The sequence below is a fragment of the Chiloscyllium plagiosum genome, unplaced genomic scaffold, assembly GCF_037043375.1.
Source record: "Chiloscyllium plagiosum isolate Xiang-an unplaced genomic scaffold, Cpla_swu_hap1 HiC_scaffold_29, whole genome shotgun sequence".
NCBI lineage: Eukaryota > Metazoa > Chordata > Chondrichthyes > Orectolobiformes > Hemiscylliidae > Chiloscyllium > Chiloscyllium plagiosum.
The window spans coordinates 16,982,271-17,004,529 of record NW_028270167.1 but is presented as its reverse complement, the minus strand read 5'-3'; the positions used below and the strand labels follow the sequence as shown (position 1 = coordinate 17,004,529).

Below are 22,259 nucleotides of genomic sequence, written 5' to 3'. Positions count from 1 at the left end.
TTCGAACAAAAAGAGACAGTGTAATTACTCCTTTAGATATTAATCAAAGTATTGAAATTCACCTCTTTGGGTGGGGAAAGAAAAAAATCAGGAATATTCATTGCCATCAAAATGTCACTCATGATGTAAGGTGATTGCAAGTTGAGTTTTGTTATTCATTAAAAACAAATTAAACCCTAGAAGATAAAATGCAATTCCGAGTAAGGCAACACACACAATTCCTGGAATGAGAAATCTCATTTTTACTCCACACTCTACAATGTTTTAATGGGAGATGATGATGTAATAATAGTGCTCTAGTAATCCAGAGGCCCAAGCTAATGTTCTGGGACAAATGTTAAAATCCCATCCCTGCAGCAAGTGGAAATGAAATACACTTAATTTTGAAAGTCTGAAACTGAAGCCAGAATTCATAATACATTAAATTATTATTTAACGTTATAAACCCATCCATGAACGGCTTTTCAAAAAAAATCTACTGGCCTAACCCAGTCTGGCCTACAAGTAACTCCAGACCCGCAAATGATTGACTTACTGCCTTCTGAAACAGCCTCGCAAGAAGTTCAGTTCAAAGCAGGGGTGGCACAGTGGCTCAGTGGTTAGCACTGCTGCCTCACAGCGCCAGGGATTTGGGTTCAATTCCCGCCTCGGGCAACTGTCTGTGTGGAGTTTGCACATTCTCCGTGTCTGTATAGGTTTTCTCCGGGTGGTCTGGTTTCCTCCCACAGTCCAAAGATGTGCAGGTTAGGTGAATTGGTCATGCTAAATTGCCCATAGTGTTGTGGATTAGTCGGGGGGGGGGGGGTGGACTTTTTTTCGGGGGGGGGGGGGGGGGGGTGGACTTTTTTTCGGAGGGTCGGTGTGGACTTGTTGGGCCGAAGGGCATGTTTCCACACTGTAGGTAATCTAATCTAATCTAATCAATCAGGGATGGGCAACAAATGCGGGCCTTGTCAGTGACACTTACATCCCATGAAAGAATAATATTTTAAAAGTTACAGCAGTAAGGAGACCAAAGCATAGGCAAGAGGAAGCAGTAAGATACAATAAGAGTGAGATAAAATGCAGCATTTAGAAACTAACTGTGAAATAGTTCATATCTGCGCATTTATTTAAATTGTAAAATGCAAAAGGTAAAATCATATGAAGCGTATGTACACAAGTAGGTCAAAAACATTTCAGAAAAACAATATTACATTGAGTCAGTTTCACACCAGCTGCTATGGAACTGCTCTAATTGCAATCTTATAGCCCAGTCAAATTTTGTTTTGGTCTTTGTTATCAGTTTTCTTAACAGAAAGTTAACAAGTACCTTCCTCCAAAGAACCAGAAATGCAACTCTGCTTAGCAGTTTTCAGAACTTCCTTTTTCTGACCAATTTTCTCCTATTCTCTTGTGCAGACATTATGTGTTTCTGCAATTCAATTGGTGCCAGTCATCCAATGGACCACTGCGCACAACATTACAAGAAACAGAAGCATTAGCAGCTACTTGGGCACTCAAGCCTACTTCACCTTCAACTAGAAGGCAATTGATCGCCAACCTTAATATCAATACCCTTACTGTCCTTGTATCATTTGATATCTTTACTGCCTAGAAATGTATTGATCTTGAATATTCTCTGTGACTGAGCTTCTACAGAGTTGCTACCTTCTTAGTGAAAATATTCATCCTTATTTCAGTCAGAAATAGCATACCATTTCGTGAGACTGTGTCCTGATTCTAAATGGGGGAAACATCCTTCCTGCATCTACTCTGGCAAACCCTGTAAGAATTTTGTAAATGTCAATTAGCTCACTTCTTACTCTTCTAAACTCTAGTGAGTATAAGGCCAAACATGAGGTTTGACAGTGAGCACCAACAGATTTTTGTTTTTAATTCATTCAAGGGATGACAGCATCGCTTGCCAGTCCAGCATTTATTGTCCCATACCTGATAACCCAGACGGCAGTTAAGAGTCAACCACATTGCTGTGGGTCTGGAGTCACATATAGGCCAGATCAGGTTAAGAATGAAAGTTTCCTTTCCTAAAGGGCATTCATAAATGAAATCGTTTTTCCAATAATTGACAATGGATTCATGGTCATCATTTGACTCTTAATTCCAGATTTTATTTTTGACTTCAAATTTCACCATCTGCCATTGCAAGATGCGAACCCAGTCCCCAGAACATTATCTGAGTTAGGCTTAGGGTTAACAGTCAGCAATCACACCATTAGGTCATCACCCTTACCATTGGTAGAATTCTAGAAGAGTCAATGACTAGAAGCAAAAATTCAAACTAATACTTGTCCCACAACTAAATCAGAGAGCTCAAACTAATGTTCATGCCTTGTACCTGCATCGGCTGACAGTAGCATAAACCAGTAAGAACTATGAAGATGATACCTGGAAAAAAGACACACTGGGCCATCTATCAAGACTGGCATACCACACAAAGCTTTATAATCTCCTATAGTGGGCTAAAATATTTAAAATCGAGATCAATAACAGGGAAAAACATTCCTCTCTGACCCCGTTAGGTAACCGATAGCTTACAGATTATTCATCTCTAACAGATATCATAATACTGTTCTCACAAATTATTACAAAAAAAACCTTATAGTATTTCATAGAATCCCTAGTGTGGAAGCAGGCCATTTGGCCTGTCGAATCCACACTGACCCTCCAAACAGCATCCCACATAGATCCACTCCCCTCCCATCTATCCCTGCATTTCCAATAGCTAATCCACCTGCCTGCACACCCCTGGACACTCTGGGCAACTTAGCATCACCAATTCACCTCACCTGCACATCTGTTTCTCTCTTCATAGATGCTTCCAAACTTGCTGAATTTCTCCAACAAATTCTGATTTTATTTCACATCTCTCATACACACAATATTTTGCTTTTATATTTTTGAAATAAGTTTAATTTGTTCAAATAAATCAAAGCACAGATGGAACACAAAATGTGAGAGATTTTACTTCCTTCAAAGAAATTAATTGATATATATTGTTTGAAAATAAATGAGATATAAACTTTAAAGATACAGCCTTGGTGCATTTAAAGAGGAATTAGATAAACACACAAGGGAGAAAAGAATAGATGATGTTGATAAGGTTAAATTAACAGGAATATGAGGAAGCTTGTGTGCAGTATACACATCATAATGGATTTATGAGGCTGAATGGCCTGCATTGGACTTAATTTTCTTTTGTAAATATATTTATTAGCAAGAAAAAATTTTTTTGACTTTACAAAAATATAAAGTTTTGAAAATATAACAAATACCAGTATAATAAAAAAACACAAATTACAATACAATTACTGTCTACTAGCCTATACTAACCTACCCTATAACACAAAACAAAACCTAACACTGTGCAAAACAATATCAATAAATATGTAAGTGACTAATAAAACAGAAAAAAACAAGAGAACATAGAAAAACACAAAATAGCAATGCTTGGCGCAAAGCTCCCAAACAAAAGAACAGGAGCTTTGTATATATAGCCGTATTAACACTGGACCCCTCTTTCAGGGCAAAGGACTCAGCAAACCTAACCATCCTGGTTAAACAAACATCCTAGTTAAGATAGCAGACAAATTTGTATCCTGATACCTCAAAAAAGACTACCATGTCTTATAAAAAAGGTCTGTTGTGTGGTGCACTATGTTTGTGACAGGTGCACCATTAAACAAGACACTTAACCATATCCCTTTCAGAGACCCTTGAACCTCCGAGGAAGAAAACCAGGCTTACAATGCACCAAGCACAAGTAAATAAAGACTCAGAGTCGCAGAATTGTTTATACAAAAACTACTCTATCATAACTGCAAACAACTATTGCTACCAAAAAACTACAAAGCAAACCAACTATAAAACTTTGAAAGGGAGACTCTTCCCTCTACCCAGAGGGGACACTCGCCCTTCCCATCCCCTCCTTCAAGCCCGGACTGTGCCCCAGCCTTACGCAACAAAACAGCTAAACAAGGAGAAGATCCCTAAGTCAACAAAAAAAACAAAGTCAGGATAAGCACTCTGTCCATCCCCAGCTCCATGTCACCCTTACTTGTGACTAAAACAGGAAGAGGACAAAGGGAGACAACAAAGGACACCCACAAAATTTCCCATAATAAAATTCAGTTATAAAAATATAACAGGAACAACATATTCCAAGTTTTTTTTTAATAATTAGGGTAAGAGAAAGAAAAAAGGGGGGAAAGGGAAAAAGCAGGGAAAGAAGGAAAAGAGGACGAACATCAACTGTATTCTTCAGACCAGTCCTTCTATTTTAAAGCGTCTACAAAATTCTTAGCTTTATCCACTGAGTCAAACATATAAACTGAGTCCTCATGGCTGAAATGGAGCACTTGCAGGGTACCTCATGGAGTACTGGATGCCCAGGTTCCTCAGCCTCTTTTTAACTTCATCGAAGGACTTCCTCTTTCAGCTGCCGAGAAATCCTGGAAAAACATGATTTTTGACCCATTGTGCAGCAGTGCCGGTGACCTGGAGGGTTCTATCACTTTTTGCTTGTCCTTGTATGTGTGGAAGTGCACTAGGACCGGGCAGGGGTGCTGTACCGCCCCAGACCTGTGCACTGTGATCTGATAGGCCCTTTCAAGCTGCAGCCGGCAGGACTCGATTTGAAGGCCCAGGAACTGCGGCAGTTTTCAAAGAATCTAACTGGCTGCCCACCTTCTTCATCCTCCAAGAACCTGACAATCCAAAGATTTGTCCTCTGACCTCTATTTTCAAGGTTGTTGACCCGATATTGTAAGGCCCGCACCTCCCACTCCAGTACCTGGCTCCGTCCGGACAAGAATTCCATCGCCGTTTTTGAGGCCTTGGTTCGACCTTCCACCTCTTCCATCCACTCCCCGAGGTCCTGGAGCTCCCGTTCATGCTCCTGCAGCATGATGCAATGGGTTGGATCCAGGCACGGATCTCCTCAATCGCAGCCCCAACCTTAAGTTAAGTCTCACCATCACCTCCACCAATTCCTGAGAGTCTGTAAGGTCCCCTGGGGGTTCGGGAGAGGCTGCTGCTGCAGCCTCTGGTGTGCCTGGTGTTACAGGCGACTGTCCTCCCTGTTGCTGTTTGCTCGCTCTTTTTCCTTTTGGCATCCTTCCCCCTCCCAAATATTAACAAATATGTGTTCTGTAAGGTTTTAAACTAACAATTCCTCCATGTAAGTTGGCCAGAGATGGCAAAAATAGCCAATACACCTTGGCTATTAGGCAGAGCCATCCACAGCAATTCTACAGAATCACCACCATCTTGCCAAGTCCGGACTTTCGATATTTAAATAAGTCACATCATCTAACTTAGTATAGATTATCAAATTCTCCTGACGTGTGCTCACTAAAAATTGCTTAAAATCTGTGAACCATCAGAGCATCACTTTTGCTTAATTTCTCCTTTAAATGGTCATTATTGAACAAGCTAATGTTTGCCAGTGCATCAGGGACAACCTTAAGATCTTTTGGGACTGTGCTGACTATGTTACCTTATCCAAGTGGCCATTCTCGATGTGGAAACTGGGACATGACTGTCAATCGGCCTCTAAACTGTGGACAGCATTGCAACAACTCCAAGTTCCTTTCTCACGTAACCTCAACAAGTGATACAAAGATAAAGCAAACCAGAAGTCAAATCTGAAACCTACCAAGCTCTACATCTCAATGATGGACAAAACCCATATTATGCGTTAGACCATCAAGAAATTTGCTTTTTTTAAAAAAGGAGCTTAACAGACCCTCCTCACTTTCAACATTAAATAAACATACCTGAATTAAATTGTTTCCTAGATATGATAATCCACAGGCATACTCGATGAGAATGTACTCCATGGTAGTCAAGTTATACACCTGCAATAGAAAATCAGCTGCAATTAACCAAGATGCAGTATGGTATTTACCAACAGCTGCAGTTAAATATGGAATATGAGAAACACAACTTACTCAGTTAAATATGTGGTGCAACACATTAACTATTCAATGTGATATGGAGGGATGAAAAAGTAATATTTTCCAAAGATCTTCCTGATCACAACCAGGTGTCAAAGCGGCTATATGTGATTGACTTCTGTATACCTTTCCCAGATAGTTTTTCACTATAAGGGACCTCTCAGAATAAAGGTGCCGCTGCACATTTCTGAAGGAGTCTTGATTGGAATCTTTTATCATGGGAAAAAGGAATAGAGTGGCAATGTGTGAGGTTACCATCCTTGGAAAATACTTACTTATTCAGTTAGCATGTCAACGATGGTCAATGCTTGTAATTCCATTGGTCCCTGAGAAGCTCATGGGAGAGGGGTGGATTTTGACTCAGCTATCCAAATACTTAGGCTCTGCACTCTTTAGCCCATTTCTACAATGTCTACCATTGAAATTTCTCAACAAAAGCGCTGCTGCTCCCATCCAATAAATCTTGTCCATGTGCAGTAAAGTTAGAAATTCTTTGAATATAACTTTACAACTCATTTCATAATTTCAAAATTAAATCCCCCTCTATTTAAGATTCTTTGGGGAAAAACTGTTTACAAATGTTAAGATTTCAGACTAGAGACTGCTTCCGAGCAAGCATTCTCAGAAGGAAAATTCTTGGAAGGAAAATGAATAAAAAATTGAGTAAAGCCAACTTCCTGATTGAGGCGATAGTCTAGACTAAAAACGAGACTTTACACATGAAATGGAATATTTTTAAAAACCACGAAGTTAGGGCCAGTTTCAACAGTGCAAATGTTAGAAATATACACACTGATCTAAAGTATAAATCAAGAAACTGGATACATAGTAAGCTTTAACTTTAGCTGAATTTAAAGACAAGTCATCGAAGTGAAAAGATGTGACAATGTTCAAAATTGTGTACCATAATTTAAAGTACAAGTGAGAGATCAAATGAGTTTAATTTTTAATATTTTAATAATATAGGATACAGTTGCTCTAAACAACAAAAGTGTGATTAAACCCAAGAAAAGTTTATATTCAGTAGCGAAACGACCTTGATCAGAGAAATCATATGGTACTTCTCAATAAATTTTCTACACAAGAAGATATTTTGTACAGTACCTTTGTTGAAAGTTAAAATAAGATAGATGTGCTAATCATCTAAAGATTATGTAAAGGCCTGCTAATTACCTAGTAATTTTGGTTTTGTTTTCAAGAATCGTAAGAATTGTACAATTTTATAGGTTCTTGCCATTTTTTTCAATCGAAACATAGAAACTAAGAGCAGGATTAGGACATTCAGCCAAATCATCATGGCTGACCTTCTACCACAACATCATATTCCCACGTTCTCTCCATACCCCTTGATGCCTTTAGTGTCAAAAACATATATTCAAGACAGAGATTGATACTTGGTGATCCAGCCTCCAGAGACTTGTGATTGTGAATTGGTTGAACACCTTTATGTTAATTTAAGAAATGTTTCCTCATCTCAGTCCAAAATGACTTACCTCATTTCCTGAGACTGTGACAACTAGTTCTAGACTCCCCAATCAACTACCTGGACCTAGTCTGTCGACCGCCATTAGAATTTTGTATGTTTCAAACAGATCCCCTCATTTCTTCTGAAGGGTCATCAATGCAGAACAAGTTGGAACATCTTTCCTTATATAAACATCCTGCTATCCATAATGTCAGCGCGATGAACCTTCCCTGCAATCCCTCAATAGCAGGTACACCCTCGCTTTAGGTGGGGAGACCAAAACTGCACACAATGCTCCAAATGTAGTATCACCAAGACTCTGTACAATTGCAGTAAAGACATCTCTACATTTGAACTCATTATCTTGCAATGTGTTTCAATATACCATTTGACACCCTATTTGCTGGCTGCTCCAGTTTCCTTTCATTGACTGGTGCAAGAAGACCCCCAGATCTCTTTGCACATCCACATTTCCAAACATGTCACCATTTAAATAATACACTGCCATCTTATACTGCATTAGCCACATGTTTGCCAAACATCATTTGCATGGGACGGATGGAGGACAAACACTTTAAATAAAGTTAATATATTTCACCAGATTTTCTTCTCCTCATCAGTTAATGAACGGTAAAGTCAAATTGCAAACAAGAGTTACATAGCAAACATTCCAGGCTGCAGGACTGCACTGGCCTAACAAGAAATATACCATAACACTAAAATTTGTAGCATTTTAGTTCTCAAACTTACTTTCTTTTCTTTTATGAGCTTCAGAGCATTCAAATAGTTCTCCTTGGCATTTCTAAAATTAGATGCCATCAGTGCCTCAGAAGCTTCTTTAAGTTTGCATTTTAGCAATCTTTCTTTTACCTGTAATAGAAAACAACTGATCAATAACAAAGCAGATTTGTCCTCATAATGAATCTAATCATTTCTTAATGAAAGCTGAAAGAACTGCAGATGCTGTAAATCAGAAAAAAAATAAGTTGCTGGAAACGCTCAGCAGGTCTGGCAGCATCTGTGAAGAGAAATCAAAGTTAATGCTTCAGGTCCTGTTCTGAGGAAGGGTCACCAGACCTGAAACGTTAACTTTGATTTGTCCTCACAGATGTTGCCAGACCTGATGAGCTTTTCCAGCAACTTCTATTTTAGTTTCTAATTATTTCTTGTTTTGCTTACATGAAAAATGTTCTATTTTACAAATACTGTTGCTGTTAGATCATAAGTGAAGGCAAGAGCAAAACGTTTTTTATAACAAATAAATTGAGACAGATGAACGTGAGTGCATTTAACTCTATGCTGTTACGTACTATAAATAGAGTTACATCAGACCTTTATAAGAGCACATTCTTAGAAAAATCATTGTAATCGTAATTTTTCAAACAATTTTCACATTAAAAGTGAAATATATGATTTTACTGAAAAAAGCCATATTGATGTAAAATACCACATTTAAATCACTTCATACAATCAAAATTAGATCCACTTCATTAAAAAAAATCACTTAAATTAAAACTCTTTTACAAAAGTCATCTTTCAAAGATAATTTCTTAAGTGTTTAAAGTAAGTTAATAACCCCACTCTGAGGTACATCTACTGGATGAAGCAGACAAGTGGCATTTAGAAATTTCCCAGTCATCTCACTGCTGGAATGACCATAGTCACCACCAATCTCCAGAGAACTGCATTTGCACAGATAGGGTTACAGCATTAGACAATGATTCTTGCATGCCTGCCAACAAGGCTTCCATCAGCGATCATGGAATTCCTCAGGCAGTCTCAGGCAGTATTCAATCAGGTCAGCAGTGTCTATTCCTCGATAAAAATTGTGAAGAACTCCTAATTTTACCATTTTTAAGCAGATAATTACATTCAGATTAGTTATGAAAAGCATTGAAAGTTTTAAGTTTATTGTAAGCTCAATTTTTGGAAAGCTAACTGCACACAACTGTGATTGGAAATTTTCCAATAGCTATGTCAGAATATCAATTTCCCCTAAGGACATGAGAAAAATAACTAGCAACATTGCAAACTTCATCCAGAAATCTCTCCACTTAGCATTTTTGCAAACTTGCGTGTCTACTTCAAGGAACAATGTGAAGAGTTGTAGGTGGAGTTCTATTATAAATCTAATTTCCATCCCAATAAAGGCTGTCATTTAACAGAATACATGACATGGACAAATTGTGAAGTTGAGGCATCTGCTTAAAATTCTCCATGGTAAGTAAACTAAAGTTTTGTTATTGCATTTGGAGTCAATTAAATGCATTATATATTCGCTCATTAGATTATAAATATATTCTCTTATAAGATTAATTTGAAATACTTGCTATGGATGTTTACTTTCCAAACATGTTAATTATGCCATCAAAAGAGCCAACAGTTCTGTTCATTAAATGCATGTCTCAAAGATTAGAGTGGGAGGAATGGATTTCAGGTCATCAGGCACTGGCACTAGTAATGGGGTAAGAAGGGAGATGCTCCTGTGTAACAGGCTTCATTTGCACCACGCTGCAACTAGTGTTCTGGTAAATCAAATAACCAGGACTATAGAGGGAGACCAAGTTAAAAATCACAACACCAGGTTATATTCCAACAGTTTTATTTGGAAGCACTAGCTTTTGAAGCGCTGCTTGTTCCTCAGGTGGTTGTGCAGAATAAGATCATAAACACAGAATTTATAGCCAAATGAGTAGTGTCATGGAGATGTGATGATACATTAAACAATGTTAGATCAAGTCTTTCATCTTCTAGAACGAGATGTGTTGGTTTCTGTTTTTTGCACATCTCATTCTAGAAGATGAAAGACTTGATCTAAAATTGTTTAATGTATCATCACATCTCTATGACACTACTCATTTGGCTCTAAATTCTGTGTTTATGATCTTATTCTGCACAACCACCTGAGGAACAAGCAGCACTTCAAAAGCCAGTGCTTCCAAATAAACCTGTTGGACTATAACCTGGTGTTTTGTGATTTTTAACTTTGTACACCCAAGTCCAGCACCTGCATCTCCAAGTCATACATTAAACAATTTTAGATAAAGTCATTCATCTTTTAGAATGGAATGTGCAAAAAACAGAAACCAACACATTCCATTCTAAAAGATGAAAGACTTGATCTAAAATTGTTTAATATATGACTTGGAGATGCAGGTGCTGGACTGGGGTGTACAAAGTTAAAAATCACAAAACACCAGGTTATGATCCAATAAGTTTATTTGGAAGTACAAGCTTTCAGAGTACTGCACCTTCAACCAGTAGACGGCATTATCTTAAGAGTAGGAGATTAGCAATTTACATGAGGAGGAATTTCTTCTCTCGAAAGATAGTGAATCTGTGAAATTCCTTAGCTGCCCAGGTAAGGAACAGTCCAGACTGGATCATTAAGAATATTCAAGGATGAGGTGGATTGATTTTTAATCAGTAAGGGAACAAAGAGGTGTGGGGAAAAGGCAGGAAAGAGGAGATGAGGATTATCGGATCAGCCATGACCTCACTGAATGATGCAGAGAACTTGATGGGTCTACTGGCCTACTTCTGTTCCTAAGTCCTATGGTCTTTGAAACTCCAGAGCTGCCAATAATAAATGCTGAAAGTTTACAGTTGTTTTTAGACAAAGAACTTGTATTGGACAGTGCAGTCACCTTTTTCCTCGAAATTTCAATTTTAGATTTTTGCATTCTTCTTTCATTGCCGAAGACACACACTTACTCTGCACTACTAAATGGTCAGCAGTCTTTCAGCAGTGACTTTGTAGATTACTCCAGTGACAGATTGTCAAAGCTAAGTAGGATTCTATTCCTTTCCCTTCATTCAGACAGATGCAAGAGTTGCTGGACTACAATCAGGGGCAGAATTTTCTATTATTCAGTAATTCACAACTTTATTTTGCTTCTGATACTCACTCTCTTACTACAATTATAACTTCAACCCAACAAACGCTTCTGTTATGTACAATAATTAATTATGCAATGGAATGTATATAATAGTTTTCTTCAACATGAAATTTGAGTGAGAGGCATGGGCAGAAGACTGAGGCTTGTGTGTGGAGGATACTGATGTGCTGCAGCTACAAGCCTCGTTGAGTTTGCACGAGCAGGAAAGCTCGGTTACTGATTTTTGGATGAATGGATCTTGTGATCAAGGTTGGGTTTAAAACTCCATGGTAAAAAGCAAGAATGCCTGCCTTGAAGAAGTTTTCCTCCTCTCTCGCTGCAACTCCCAGGTCATTTCCTCTGTCCTGAAGTTCTTCAACCATTTCCTGAAACAGACTCGCTACTACAGCCCCATTTGCTTCCTCAGTGCCTGCCTCAGAGCACTTTCGGGAACATCTCTGGGACACCCGCACCAATCAACCACACCGCCCGGTGGCTCAACATTTCAACTCCCCCTCCCACTCAGCCGAGGACATGGAGGTCCTGGGCCTCCCTCACCACCGCTCCCTCACCACCCGACACCTGGAGGAAGAACGCCTCATCTTCCACCTCAGAACACTTCAACCCCAGGGCATCAATGTGGACTTCACCAGTTTCCTCATTTCCCCTTCGCCCATCTCACCCCAATTCCAAACTTCCAGCTCAGCACCGTCCCCATGACCTGTCCTACCTGCCTATCTTCTTTTCCACCCATCCACTCCACCCTCCTCTCTGACTTATCACCTTCATCCCACCCCCATCCACCCACTGTACTCTTTGCTACCTTCCCCCACCATCCTCCCTGACCTATCACCTTCATCCCCACCCCCACTCACCTATTGTACTCTATGCTACTTTCTCCCCACCCCACCCTCCTCTCACTTATCTCTCCACCCTTCAGGCATTCTGCCTGTATTCCTGATGAAGGGCTTTTGCCCGAAACGTAGATTTTACTGCTACCTGAACTGCTGTGCTTTTCCAGCACCACTCTACTCCAGAATTTAAAACTCCATGGGAGAGAAAAAGACAGGATCAATATGGATTGCACTGGCATACATTCTACACATTCCCTGGTTAGTTTTGGTGAATCTGGATCATCAATTAAGAATCTGTCACAAGTATCATATGCTGCTTACTCACCTGCCTGTTCCCACAGTCCCACAACAGCTATCAGTCCCCACAACTCCTCAAATTTTGTTATCATCCTCATCTTTAAATCCTTTGATGACTTCATTTTATCTCTATCACCATGATGTTCTCCAACTTACAACCCATCAAATACTATGTGCTCTTTTTCAGCAGTAGCCTCTTTTGTGCATTTTCGCTCAACTCATGCATTTGGACCTGGGAGTTGAAACAGATATGGGAATAGAACATAAAGGACATTAATCAAGAGGTTGAAGGTTTTATGCAAAGTTGTGGGGGATGAGAAGCCAATGCCATTGAGCACAGGCATGACGACTAAGCAGGATAGGACACAGGCAGAGAACTTTCTCTTGCATTCTTGCACAACATTTTCTTACTGTTCCTACCTCTAAGCTCATTTCCAACATGTTCTGCTGTTCCTGCTGCACTTCCTTGGGAAAGCACAACATATGTTGCTTGCCATCACTGCTAGTTTCTTCCATTTCCTCAGACACTAAATTACTGCAAAACAAAGAATGTAACGAGCATTTCTGCTTCAAGTCAAAATGAATTATATTATTACATCACAACTGAAAAACTTTCAACTTTTTGGAAGGAAATACTTTCAAAACATCACAGCTGTTTATAAAACAAAAATATTATGATTTGACAGCAAGGTGATCTTTTTTCCAGATGATAATTTTAAATTGATAGTGGAAATGAGATTAACATGGGATCTTCGTCTTTCAGAGAAAAATAACAAAATTACTGAACTTACATATATAAATTTCTCAGTCATTTAAAAATCGCAACCATTTCAAATGTCAGGTACATGGCCTGACATTTCTTTGCAAAGAAAGAACATAAGTATGAAAACCAAAGAAACTCAGCATCAGTGGAGAGAGAGCAAAGTTAATGTTTTAGGTCACTGGACTCGAAACATTAACTTTGCTTTCTTTCCACCAATGCTGCTAGGCCTGCTGAGTTTCTCCTGTAATTTCTGTTATCAATTCAGATTTCCAGCATCCGCAGTTGTTTGTTTTATATAACAATGTAAGAACTAGGAGCAGGAGTAGGCATTTCAGCCCCTTAAGACTTAATCCACTATTTGATACAATTACGGTTGATCTCATCCCTATCCCAACTCCATTTTCCTGTCCACTCTCTTTCAACCCATTACTAGTTAAAAATCTGTCTATTTCCCCCTCAAATTTACTCAATGACCCAGCATCTACCACACTTAGGAGTCATGAATTCTATAGATTCAAGACCCTTTATGAGAAGTAATTTATCCTAAAGTATATACACACACTATGCATTTTCTAGCTCAATGAAATATGTGACGGCCATTCTTTGGTTGATTTGTCAAGGCAACCTGCCAGAAATAAAATTTAAATAAAACTGAGCTGTTATTATCAAGCAATAACTAACTGCTCCATGTCTTCACCTCTACTAATCTAAATCCATTTACCAACTATTCAACACACCTTTCCCCCATAATATGAATGGTATCTTAACTTAAATATCCTTGTGAATTGCCCTGATTAGAATACAAAATACATTGGCAAAATGAGTTATTCTCCAGCAATAATCAATTTCAGCTCTGCCAAATGCCCACGTTAAATTTGTAAGCATGTAAATTTAAATACAATTTGTAAAACTCTGCTTAAGAGTAAAAAGTAAAGTAAAACTAATTTGTTTCAATTAAAAAGCAATGGAGATGAAGTCAAACTTCATTATTTGTCATGAAACAAAAAATTGCAGGAAAAACTTGCAATTACAAATAACAGTAATTAATTTAAATACAGCAAACTTTGTTTTAACCAGCACTTTATCAAATGGCACTCTTAATAAACTAGCAAAAATTACATCTCAACCATCGGAAGTTTACTGTATTACCATGATTTCCACAATGTTCAATTAGTCAATTGAGGGTGCAATTGAGAAAGCTGTTGATAAGTTTTACAGTATTATTTAAATAACTTATGTTGTAAATAAACTAAAACAGTGAAGTGTGTACTCCATGCATTACTAAGTATGTGTTTTTACACTGATTAGTGGACCTCTTGATCAAGCAGAATATTTGACCAACCAGTGCACTCTTGGTTCCATAGGTGCAGTTAATAAAAAGTTTGCGGTAATTATCCAAGAGCAATTAAAGCTATTAGAATGGCAAGCAATGTCAAAACATAGTTTTAGGGACTCATGGTTCATTCTACATAGTTTCAGATGACACCATTTACAGAAGTAAGTCTGAAGCCAATGAAAGTGATTGCAACAAGTGACAATGTGCAAAACGTTTTGAGAAGCTGTGAGATATTTGTTTCCATTATTGTTAGGCACACAGCAACATGAAACTAATAACTGCTGCTGTATTCAAGTCCACAGTGCAGTGGCATGATCTTCATGAGCCTCTGGCAAGTTGAGCTGGAGCATGTTTATATATCAATTTCAGACACAATCTACTAACTTAATTAAGTCTAATTTTCATGTGTGATATGAAACACTGACTCATACATGCTAGTCTTGAACTGCCTCACCCATGGTTCTGTTGGCCATTCAAAAAAGGCTCCAAAATGTCAGAAATGGTTTCCTTTCTTCTGAGTTGGAAGGAGATGGACAGCATCTTCTGGCTCCAAGGAATAACTACAACCACTACCTGACCAGCATTTTCTGAAGACTCCTCTCCATGTACTGTGAAATTGAAAAGACCCAGGAAAGCTGGATCTACATCAGCAAACCAAAATAGCTTCCACAAATAACCTAGATGATGACGACAAGGCCCAAATATGAACTAGATTTGTCCTTCCAATCTGTATTCTCTCACAGTTTGGCTATGTGCAACTGGATTCAAACCTTACGGCCCTAAGCTTGTTTGACCACCTCTGCAGCTGACAGAGGAACTCCATACAAAGACTGCTGAAAATTTAGCAAAGTACTCAAAATCTTTCCGCAGCAGTTTTGTGCTCAGCGGAAAGGAGCTTCATAAAAATTAAAAATTGAGCCCTGAGTAGATTACATGATTCTTACAAAACAGCTAGTTTGAATACCATACCTTTCATAAGATGGTTGGTGTGTTACTGAGAATAAAGAGGTTGAGAACATGTCCTTTTTAGGTTTCACTGGTGCTGATGTCACAGCAGTTTTATGATCCACAAGGGAAGAGGATGCACCTTTTACAGGAGGTTGGAATGTGACTTGTCCAAGATCCTCAGAAGGAAACGATGGGATTTCGGTTACAAATACATCTGCCGCTTTTTCTTGCTTTCCAGGTTCTAAAGAATTAGATTGATTTGCAAGATCTCTTTGATTATATTTCAAACTCGAGTTTGACTCGGAATCAGAATGATCACACTCAGATGACATCTTTGATTCATGCTTTTCATTTAACTTGTCTTCACTATCATTTTCAGAGTCAGAACAGCTAGCTTTCAAGTCCATTGACAAAAAAGGAATCTGTAAAATAATAGTCAAAAGTCATCTAGAATGCTGCTTTTTAATATGTAACCAAACATATGTGAATTCAAATCAAAGACAAGGTACAAGTTAATTACCTTTATCTAAACTACACCTTAAATAGAATCAAAAAGAAAGTTTACAAGGGGAGACCATTTGGCTTTTTGCTAGAGGAATAATTGTTAAAATACTTTGTCCGCCAAAGTAAAGTCTTCCTTTCACTTCTCTGCTCTCTAAAAGATAATTATTCAAGCTGTTATATAGCTTTAATGGCATAAACATGCCATTTTAAAACAATGAGCCTGCACTGTAAATGACATCACAATTTAATTTTGATATTATGGGGTTAAAGGCATTTCTGACAAGGCCAACATTTATTGTCTATTTGTACTTGCCTGTGGTGGTCCTCATGGACCTCCTTGTCCTATCCTGCTTCAAAAATATTGTGTGAGGCAGTTCCAGGAATTTGACCAGTGGAAACGTGAAACAATTTTTTTTAATGCACAAATGAGACAACTGAGGAGATGACAATGATGCTTTGTATCAGTTACTCCTGCCCTTTTGTGGAGTCAATTTCTATGACTTAACCCTACACCTAGGGATGTCATTGCACAGCAGAAATAATCAGGTGTATATCTACTTCTTGACCATGGATAACTAAAGACAACAGCCTTAGTTTCTAAATACACTGAAGTACAGTGTTTGAGATTGCTCAGGCTTTGCAGCACAATTGGATAGATTTTTCTTTTGGAAAAGTATATTTTCCACATTCGCAAAGACTGGTTTATGAAACAAACTAGAAAATAGATGATATTCAGTGTCAGCATTCTGTTGAAAAGTAAAGAGAATACAGAATGAGTTTTGTCTTTATTCTTTCATGGTGTCTGGATATCATTGACAAGGCCAACATTTATTGGCCATGTGTAAACTATGAGGCTTGTTAAGTCCTTTGAGAAGGCAGCAAAAGGTCACCTACATTGCTGTGGGCCCAGAGTCACATACTGGTCAGACGAAGCAAAGACAATTTATTTCCTTCCCAGAAGAACATTAATGACCGAGGTGAGATTTTACAGCACTTAATGCAAGCCCCATGGCATCATTACAGAGACTAGCTTTTAAATTCCACCAGCTGCCATGATGGAATTTGAACCCATGACCCTAGAGCAATAACCTGAGTCTTTACGTTAATAGTCTAGCGATATTACTGTCTTGCCAGTTAGAACACAGAGGAAGCCATTAGCCATTCATTGAATGTCACGACAGCCCTTTATCTTGAGACCCTGGAAATCTTTCCTTTTCAAATAATAATTTAATTTTCTTTTGAAGGCCACAACTGAATTTACCTGCACTACAATCTCAAGCAGCACCTTCCAGATCAACGACTGGCTGAATAAAGCTAATACTTGAAATACTGCCTATGAGAGTGAATGCTGCAGTGATAAAGAGTTTTATGCAATGAAATGACTCTTATCATAAGCAGCATGTGCACTCATTGGTGATTATTGTTACAGGCCCGGACGAAGATGTGAAAAACAGCAATGAAATCGGTGATGATCTGACAATAATTGGTTGAAAGTATAGTGGTGAATCTTTGGAAAATAAATAGTTGTTTATGTGTCCTTTTTGTACACATGGACATACATTTGGCAGCACTCTAGAGGATATTTTATGCAACACAGATTCAAGGTCAATTTGCTAAAAGTCGCTGAAATACAACAATAAGTATTTTCGACCAAAGATTAACATCACCTAATTCAGCATAGAGTTAAGAACAAAAATGTGACCTCCCCAATGAGTTTCACTCACAAACATATCATTTTACCTTAACTTAATGATCTAGTAACTAGAACGGACAGACAGAGAAACTCTACAAGTACGACCTCAGTTACATGCCTTTTAGCAAAATTTGCTGTAATGACAAACTAAATACAGAAGATGGAGCCACATATCAGACTTCAAAAATGTCTCATTAATAAAACATCATGGTACACCAAAGTACAAATTGTGAGATTAGTTTACTTCAACATGTATTTTCCTTTTGTTTATTTTATTTTACTTTTCTTATTCACAGTACATCTCACTACTGACAATCTCAACAATTGTTGTCCATCTCTAATTTTCCTTCTTGAACCATTGCAGTTCATGTAGTACATGCACAGTGGGGATGAGAGAAGAGTTCCAGGATTTATTCAGTGAAAATGAAAGAACTGCAATTTAATTCCAAAACAGGATGGAGTACGACTAGCTGGAAAACCTGTAGATTGGTAATGTTGTAGTCAGTGGAAAGGCTTTGGGGAGTCAGGTGGCAAGGTATATGCCAAAGAATTCCCAGCTTTGGACATAGTCTTGCAGCTACAGTATTTATATGCTTAGACCAATTAAGCTTCTGAGAAATGGTAACCTTACACTAAAACAGAAAAATTTTCTGACTGTGCACTCCAGCAGGCACCTTCACATCACCGGAGCAAGTTTCACAAGCTTATTTAATGTAATGGATGGTTATCGGATTATTTGACTTAAATGATGAATAAATGAAGCACACATATGCACAATAAGGTAGTTAGATTCTTGCTAAGTAAGGGATTCAAAGACTATCAGGGGTAGATGGGAACATGGAATTTGAAGCACAAACAGATGTGCCATAAATTTATTGAATAATGGAGCTAGACCAAGGGGCCAAATGGTCTGTTTCTGTTCCTACTTTTAATGTTCAACATACGATTATAATGCTGTCCTGACAAGACAGTCTCTCTGTCACTGTGTCTGTTTGTAGACTGGAGTGGTTCAAAAAGGCAGCTCACCACAATCTTCCCAAGGTCAACTAGGAACAGGCAATAACTAGACACGAGACAGCCAGCGACATCTATGCCCCATGAGTGAATAAATAATAAATAGCAATAAACATTAAATATTAACTTTTGTGTATTTTACATAAAATACACAAACGATACAAATATGATTATTGGCAGTTATTTTGTCAAGATTACTGCCCTCAAGAGGCTCAAAACTGACCTCAAAGGGTACTAGTTTCATTACTGGGAAATGACTGGTGTTACAGGAAAAGGCTATTATGGTATTGGTGAAAATGGCAAGTAATTGATCTTCTAAACCTATATTATTGGTTGCTATATAATTGATTTAAACCCAAACGGCCAACAGAACAAAGAGAAAATAGTAAAAGTCCCAAAGCCAGAAAAACTCAGCAGGTCAGGCAGCATCTGTGAAGAGAAATCATAGTTAACGTTACAAGTCCGATGAGCCTTCCACAGAATAGTAAAAACCAATATGCAATGGAAGTCAGGAGGTTCTTCACAAAACATGCCATCCTAAAGAGTTCTGGGCAAGGTAGTGAAGGTGAAAACCCAAAAATTATTTTTGATATACTTAAATGCTGAAAGGGTAGTGAGGAGGAGAAGCAGAATTCAATGCCTCCTTGAAAGAATTAAAATGGACTTGAGACTTTACTCAGAATTATCTTCCTAACCAGTAAACCATGACCAATCTAAAGCAAATCTACTTTTACCGCAAAGCTTCCATATTCCCTAATTATTGAAACTGAATTTGTTTCTAATGTCCAGCAACAGCACTTAATTTCAGCTATGCAGACCGACGTCCCCAACAGTACCCTTCCACCGAGACTCTCATTCGTTTGGCCGAACTGGTCCTTGCCCTTAACAATTTCTCCTTCGAATCCTCCCACTTCCTCCAGACCAAAGGGGTAGCCATGGGCACACGTATGGGCCCCAGCTATGCCTGTCTCTTTGTTGGCTATGGAAGATCGACTGTTCTACGTAATTACACTGGCACCACTCCCCACCTCTTCTTCCGTGACATTGATGACTGCATTGGCGCCACCGCGTACTCCCGCGAGGAGGTTGAGCAATTCATTAACTTCACCAACACATTCCACCCTGACCTTAAATTTACCTGGACCCTCCCCAGGAAGGGTCCCCATCTCCATTAATGACGACCAACTTGACACCGACATTTTTTACAAACCCACCGACTCCTACAGCTGCCTGGATTACACCTCTTCCCACCCTACCTCCTGCAAAAATGCCATCCCGTATTCCCAATTCCTCCGCCTCCGCCGGATCTGCTCCAAGGAGGACCAGTTCCACCACAGAACAAACCAGCTGGCCTCCTTCTTTAGAGACCGCAAGTTCCCTTCCCACGTGGTTAAAGATGCCCTCCAATGCATCTCGTCCACATCCCGCACCTCCGCCCTCAGACCCCACCCCTCCAATCGTAACAAGGACAGAGCGCCTCTGGTGCTCACCTTCCACCCTACCAACCTTTGCATAAACCAAATCATCCACCGACATTTCCACCATCTCCAAACAGACCCCACCACCAGGGATATATTTCCCTCCCCACACCTTTCCGCCTTCCGCAAAGACCGTTCCCTCCATGACTACCTAGTCAGGTCCACGCCCCCCTACAACCCACCCTCCCATCCTGGCACCTTCCCCTGCCACCGCAGGAATTGCAAAACCTGCACCCACACCTCCTCCCTCAACTCCATCCAAGGTCTTAAAGGAGCCTTCCACATCCAAAGTTTTACCTGCACATCCACCAATATTATTTATTGTATCCGTTGCTCCCGATGCGGTCTCCTCTACATTGGGGAGACTGGACACCTCCTAGCAGAGCGCTTTAGGGAACATCTCCGGGACACCCACACCAATCAACCACACCGCCCTGTGGCTCAACATTTCAACTCCCCCTCCCACTCTGCCGAGGACATGGAGGTCCTGGGCCTCCTTCACCACCGCTCCCTCACCATCAGATGCCTGGAGGAAGAACGCCTCATCTTCCACCTCAGAACACTTCAACCCCAGGACATCAATGCAGACTTCAACAGTTTCCTCATTTCCCCTTCCCCCACCTCACCCCAATTCCAAACTTCCAGCTCAGCATGTCCCCATGACTTGTCCTACTGGCCTATCTTCTTTTCCACCCATCCACTCCACCCTCCTCTCTGACCTATCACCTTCATCCCACCCCCATCCACCCACTGTACTCTTTGATACGTTCCCCCACCCTCCTCCCTGACCTGTCACGTTCATCCCCTCCCCCACTCGCCTATTGTACTCTATGCTACTTTCTCCCCACCCGCACCCTCCTCTCATTTATCTCTCCACCCTTCAGGCTCTCTGCCTGTATTCCTGATGAAGGGCTTTTGCCCGAAACATCGATTTTACTGCTCCTCGGATGCTGCCTGAACTGCTGTGCTTTTCCAGCCCCACTAATCCAGAATCTGGTTCCCAGCATCTGCAGTCATTGTTTTTACTGAAAATAAATACTATAGTCAGTCTAAATTTGAGGTCTCCCTCAATATCTCCAGGAACATTAATTTGAAAGCTAAGAGCAACATACAAGTTGAATCTTTAATTCAAATTCTGGATAGATGGAAAAGTCTCAATGCTGGCATTCTAGCTCATCAACTCAGGGAAATCTTTTCGAATTATGCTAAGACTCAAATTGGAACTTCACTGTCAAACAATTCAGATTTGATTTGCACGCTATCAATATTAGTAAGTGCTTGGTTATGCAGAACCTAAACATTGCTAAAAGGACACAAGAAGTTGAAGCTTTTCATCTTCCTCTCCTGAAAATTAGGTTGCAAGAAACAGACTTATCAAAATTGCACCATTTTCTCCAACATCAGACGGGTTACTGTTTTTGGACCATCACTGATAAGAATAGGTGGAAAAGATCGTTATGAAGCTATAGAGGTGTATTGTACCTTTAAGAGAATTGAAAAGCTAGTAGAACTACCTGACATGGCACAAAGTGTTCTGAACAAGATAATAATGTAACATTTGGACGTACAGCTTACAGTAGCTAGGTTGCTAGGAGACAAAAATAAATTTCAAATTTGGCCAATCAGTTTAAATTATGCCTCAAAAAATCAAATTCCAATCAAGATTGAATTTAGTATTTTGATAATATTAAAACCAATGAAACAATCCGATGTTTTGGGATATAAATATCAGACATTTTGAACAGTTAGCCAGACCGGCAAAGGAACTGCCAAAAGACCAACAGATTAAGGCTGCTAGCAAGAGCTCTCTGAGAGGTACTTGTATGGAAGATATGCACAGAGGGGTAAAAAACATCAACACCGACCTGGAGAGAGAATCTACAGAGAAAAATGTACAGAGGAAACTTGGCAAAGCTGACTGGTTTTGAAACATGATTATATTTTTCTGTGAATCGTAATTGGGATTTTTTTTAAATTGGACTAGTACTGTAGAGGGGAAGGTAAAAGATAGGTTTAAAAGAAAGGAGTTGTAAGTAGTTGTTAATTAATATTCTCTGTTAGACTTAAACAAA

General features: G+C 39.3%; 1 protein-coding gene across 4 annotated transcripts in view; it reads right to left on the bottom strand.

Moving 5' to 3' along the window:
• The window catches only part of LOC122540666 (uncharacterized), a 112,762-nt gene that overhangs the window by 51,223 nt on the left and 39,280 nt on the right, over nt 1-22,259 (bottom strand). For all 4 annotated transcript variants that reach the window (XM_087976396.1, XM_087976395.1, XM_043676702.2 and 1 more), the window contains 4 exons: nt 15,520-15,920; nt 12,872-12,986; nt 8,173-8,292; nt 5,778-5,858 (listed from right to left, as the gene is read on the bottom strand). In XM_087976396.1, the coding sequence (XP_087832522.1) occupies nt 5,778-5,858; nt 8,173-8,292; nt 12,872-12,986; nt 15,520-15,920 (717 nt within the window). The remainder of the gene's footprint in view (nt 1-5,777; nt 5,859-8,172; nt 8,293-12,871; nt 12,987-15,519; nt 15,921-22,259) is intronic.